General features: G+C 40.5%; 1 protein-coding gene across 1 annotated transcript in view; it reads right to left on the bottom strand.

Annotated features, from left to right (window-relative positions):
* The window catches only part of LOC101859941 (AP-4 complex accessory subunit Tepsin), a 21,958-nt gene extending 17,004 nt beyond the window's left edge, over nt 1-4,954 (bottom strand). The window contains exons 1-2 of the mRNA XM_005100489.3: nt 4,791-4,954; nt 372-444 (exon numbers count right to left, since the gene is read on the bottom strand). Of these exons, the coding sequence (XP_005100546.1) occupies nt 372-444; nt 4,791-4,844 (127 nt within the window). The 5' untranslated portion in view covers nt 4,845-4,954. The remainder of the gene's footprint in view (nt 1-371; nt 445-4,790) is intronic.
* Nucleotides 4,955-5,519: the final 565 nt, after the last annotated feature.

Here is a 5,519-nt window from a genome sequence, read left to right as displayed (position 1 = left end):
GCACATGAAAACAGGAATACAGGCAGTGACAAGTGTGTCTAGACACCGGAACAAGAAAAAAATGTATAATAATAAAATACATTTACATGGTATCAGATCAAAGCTGTTTAAAGATTTCTTCTTCAAATGTATATATTTGGAACAAATAAGCTCACAAAGGCCTTACCATTAATCTCTTTGTTTGTACAAATTAAATAAGCTTGCCTAGGTCTAACCAATAATTTCTACATACAAAAAAAACATTGCACAGGCCCTACCATTAATTTCTTTGCACATATAAGCTTGCTAAAGTCTTACCATTAATTTCTTTGTACAAATAACTTGCCTTTAAGTCTGATATTCTCGAGTACAATTACTTGCCCAGTTCTTACCATTAATTTCTTTGTATAGATATGCTTGTGTAGGCTGCTCATCATCAGAAGTTGCCTTTAAGATGAGACCAATCTGAAAAGTTAGAGAGGAATAAAGTCAGGAATACCAAAATAGTAATATTTAATATAATAACAAAAATAGACTGCACTCACAAAATATTAGTAAAAACAGTGGCACTTGAAAAGTGCACACTATATGCCGTACACCGATGACAAAATATGTCAAACCTAAGAAGTATAGGGTCTCTATATATTTTGATGGCATACACACACCAGCTAAAAATTAAGGAAAAACCCAGAGGAGACAATTTTGCAGATAAATCCAGAAATGTGGGTTTCTTAAGTTATTTGCGTTAACTTAACTGCTTTCTTGTTTGTTTGTTTTTTGCCAGATGAACTGGTGCATTTATAACATATTTAATACACTTATATAAGAAGACAAACACTTAAAAGTAGCATACTGAACAAAGTGAATCATTAGAATTTCTACCTCCAACTCTAATAATCTGAATAGTTCAATTCCTCTTATTATAGCTTAATAAATTTTCGTCTGTTTATTTACCAATGTGTGTGTAACTTTCCATGGCACTCCTGCAGGCCAGCCATCGAGAAAAATTTTTAAATCTCATATTAAACATCCCCTTTTGGTGCATGCACAGGATCACTCCAATAAATGATTTACACAGTAATACAATAGTATTATGTAGCCTTCAAATTGCTCATTTTGAAAACACAACAGCACCCTTGTCCCCATCCAGTGAGTCTTGAAAAGTACTCATCATCCATATCTACTACACCATGTTAAGTATGGCATGGTGTTAATGACAACAGAGGTAAACTTTTGTGTGTGTGAAGGCCTATATTCAGGGTGTGCTATAAATTTCCTATTATTTTTTTACCCTCTCTAGGCAAACATCAAAGAAGAATGTCGGAACCTCAGCTTGCAGTGACTATCAAACCTTCCAAGCTTCGTTTAGATCTATAGGGCTTTTCTAGCTGCTACTGGGTCATCCAAATTTTTTAACACCCTTACAAAGACCTGAGAAGATTAAACAGCAAGATGGACTTCCATAACAAACAACCATTATCTAGAGAAATCCTTGTACCAACCCTAGTCCTAGCAGTTGCGCAGCGCACGCGGTGATGAAACAATGTTTTTTTGCTTTTTCAAAATAAATAACATAAAGGCGACTGTTGCAGAGGGGGAGGGGAGAGGGGGAATAATAAAAACAGGCGACCATTCGTGTCTAGTGTCTGCTTGGAAGGAAAAGGGGGACTTGGACAAGAGAAAAGCCTTTTACCGAGCGAGCAGCGAGCGATAGATCTAACACACTTGCACACTGTTGCTGCATCACACAACACTGCTGTTTGCTAGGTTGTATTGCCTTTGGGAGGTTCTTCTATGGGTAGCTTTATTTCGTAAATTCTGCTCAAATAACAGCCAAAGAATACTTCCCGGGCTTTTGCTTGACATGGTACAACAATATGATCAAATCACACTAAATTTATCTGCACAGATTTACATACCAGCTAAGATTTCAAGCAGTAAATGGTTAAAAGGTACAAAAGAGAATTCTGTTGGAGGCATTATGATTATAATAGGCCTAATAATGACAATAAAAAATGTAATTTTGAACAAATAAAGCAGAAACGGAATGCAAATTTGTAATCTGAAGGACAATGAAATCTCTGAAATTACACGCCAGTGCAACGATCAAATAACTGGCCTAAAATGGACAAAAGCAAGGAAACAGAATGTACTTTAAAAATCTACATTGCAGCCATAAAGAAAGAGAACTCAGACAATGGAATACGGATTGAGACAAAGGGCAATGTGAGTGTAATAGTAAGGTGTGCAGTGCAATGTGTATTTTTAGCCTTGCCAGCACGGCTTATAATAATCTCTCATTTCGTAGTCCCTTGGCGTACCCACAAATTGTATTTCTTTTGGATCTCTCCACAAGTAGGCTATGGTGGCTGGCTGATTTTTTGGTGGTTTTTGTTTTTTGGGTTTTTTGTCAAAACACGACTGACTCTAATCACGCACGGACACACCATAATGCTATATGACATCACAGCCCAACATTCATAACCTTGTGCTTCAAATGTCAAGGGGAGCTAGTAAGTCCGTCAGCCTACAATAAAAAAAAAAATCCAACACAACATTTGCTGTGCTTCAAAGCGGCGGTGGGTACCCATATCCCTGCTGCGCTTCCAAGCGGTGGTGGGTACCCATATAGTAGAGTTGTACCCCGGTAGCAAACCCGCTCATGCTCGCAAGCCCCTAGTTCAAGTCACAAGCCTCAAATCACTAGGTCAAATCATCAAATCAAATCACCAGCATGATAAGTTGAGTCTAGTCAAGTCCACACCAACTAGCAATCCGCGAAGCCACTTGTGTCAGACCCCCACATCCTCCCCACCCTGCTTGCAATCCGCGCAGCCACTTTCGTCAGAAAAAGAGAGAGGGGGAGAGTGAGAGGTCCCGCTCACACTGTCACTGCGCGGCGTAGCGCTGGAGTCTGCTCGATTAATCGAAGGCTTGAGAGCAGCGGACGGCCTACAAATCTCAAATCTCGCTCGCAGCACAGCAAGCCCCATGAGTCCCATTTTCTTGCTTTGTGCCAGTGACTTGCTCACAGCCCGGCAAGTCTCTCGGCTCCCATGATTTGCTTTGGCTCCCAGGACCAGCTCGCAACTTGGCAAGTCATTTGACTGACTTGCTGTAGCAGCAAGCGGCAAGACCGCTCGCAGTGTGAACTCTGAACCGTGGAGGAAGTAAGAGGCTGTGCTTGTTTTAGTGCAAGACGTAGAGCCGAAGCTATTTTTAATTTCCCGCCATTGATCAGCTTAGCGAGTGAATAAGTGAGAGGGAGCGTGGTATTGCAAGCCTTCGATTTATCGAGCAGACTCCAGCTCTACCATACAGCCTTTATGCTCCGAATGTTGAATCATGCAAAGGGGAGCTAAGTATGCCAGCATACAAAAAAACATTCGCTGCACTTCGACCCATGCCATATCACCCAGTGCTTCGAAAGTCGAATCGTGCAAAGGGAGCTCAGTAGACTATGAAATGTACATAAAATCTCCAGAAGGACTTCCGTAGCGAGCGACCACCCCATCAAACACAATAAAGAAGAGACCCTAACCCTAACCCAAACCCTACCCCTACCCGTAGATCTACCCCTACCCCTAGCCCTCAATTCTGCGGAAGAGGCTATTCTCACCCGGGGTGAAAATAGAAATACGATCGACCTCTCACCTCTCACCCCGGGTGAGACTTGCCACCGTAGGCTATTCTCACCCGGTGTGAAACAAGACCTGTTTTTCCTAATTTCGGAATACTTTCTATCGATGTGGATGATCAAATGGATAAAGGCAAAGAAAAGATTACGTTATATCACAAAAGTGTAAGCTAATTTTATCGACTACAAAGATGCTATGGCTATCACTTTTCGAATCGAGCCGAACTACGGGGGTCGCCATTTTGTTTTGCCCGGAAGTTCTCGCAAGATCTACTCCTCCCCTCTTCTCTCTCTATCTCTTTCTGAATACTGTCTACTATCGGTGTGGACGATCAAATTGACCAAAACAAAGTCAAAAAATGATGTTAAAACACAAAAGTAAATTAATTTGGTCGTCTACAAAGATGCTACGGCTATTTAACTTTTCGAATCGAGCAGAACTATGCGGGCCGCCATTTTGTTTTGCCCAGAAGTTCTCGCGCTACTCCTCTCTCTTTCTCTCTCTCCACTGCCCACAGACAAAATTGTACACTTTTAGTAGGCTAACAGTAGTAATGGAACGTTTGTTCACGGCACAGAATTCTACAATTTTCTGTTATCACAGTGTAGAATTCTGTGGTTTAGGGTGAACGCAAAATTGGTTGGCCTAGATCTAGGCTATAACGGTGAACGCGCACCGGGTGAGAATAGCCAAAAGACTCGCCTGCACTATTCTCACACGGGGTGAGAAGAGGTGGCCCAATTCTGCTCTGTCTCATAGTGGTCGCTCGTTACGGAAGTCTTCCCAAATCTCCAGCTGCGCTTCGAAGCGACGGTCTATTGCATGCATCACTAGAATCTAGATCTAGTGCCTTGGCATGTTTTTATGAAATAACTCTTGCTGGCTCATCATCTTTATCAGTACTCAGTCAGTATTATCACTCTCTCTTTTAGATTCTGTAGCCTAATCATCAACTTGAACGTTGCGTTGAATTTACCTATTTAGATATTTTATTAGATCTAGATCTAGATAGATCTAAATCTAGATATATGCTTTAATTTTACTACGGGTTGATGAAAATTAGGATCATCCAGTTTAGAAAAAAACAAATTTGCAACACAATAATTATTAGCCTACAAGAAGCACAACACTAGATTCTCTACTGCCTGACCAATACGGCACGATGTTGCCTACCTTATTTACAAAGGATATTCTCTGCGCTGTGAAATTAATGGCAGTATTAGCCATGCTCGCAAGTGACGTTTGTTTATGATGCTTAGAGTCCACAGAGCCTGCAAGAGATGATCAAGTGTAATCAAAGGCCTATTGTTTACTTCAGCTGTCTGATTCCGAAAGGAAATGAAGCTTTGGCAACGCCTGACTTTATCTACATTTTTATCAGAGTAGTTTCCCTTTGGTTGAAAAAAAAAGGCCACCATCTATTGTTACAATCACCTAGATTCCCAACATCAGGGACAACAACTGTAGCATTTACGTATGAATCCGGGAAAAGTTTAATGTGGTCTGAGAATAAGTACATACCTGTACCTAAAATTAAATACATGTGTACATGTTTGTGTTTTACCTTTGTGTACATGGGAGGTACAATCCTTCTCCAGTCACAGCTGTTCATTCCAGGAGCAATTCAATGTTTTCAAAACACAAAAATTATGTATGAAAAGAAACATTAAAACGCGGGATGCTCCTATTTCTACTTTTCTATCTATTTGTGGTTTTTTATATCCTGAACAGAAAATAAATTATAATAGAGCTTATTTCTTACGCAGGTTGAAAGCATGGCAACACTGCAACCGACATGGGAACAAATATACTTCTTGTCTGGGTAAATAAATGAAAGCAAAGCAAAATTCAACACACACACACACACTCAAACACACACACACACACACACACTCACACACA

Source organism: Aplysia californica, unplaced genomic scaffold (assembly GCF_000002075.1).
Source record: "Aplysia californica isolate F4 #8 unplaced genomic scaffold, AplCal3.0 scaffold00249, whole genome shotgun sequence".
In the NCBI taxonomy this organism is placed as follows: domain Eukaryota; kingdom Metazoa; phylum Mollusca; class Gastropoda; order Aplysiida; family Aplysiidae; genus Aplysia; species Aplysia californica.
The sequence above is the reverse complement of the archived record's forward strand: the minus strand, read 5'-3'. Positions and strand labels throughout refer to the sequence as shown.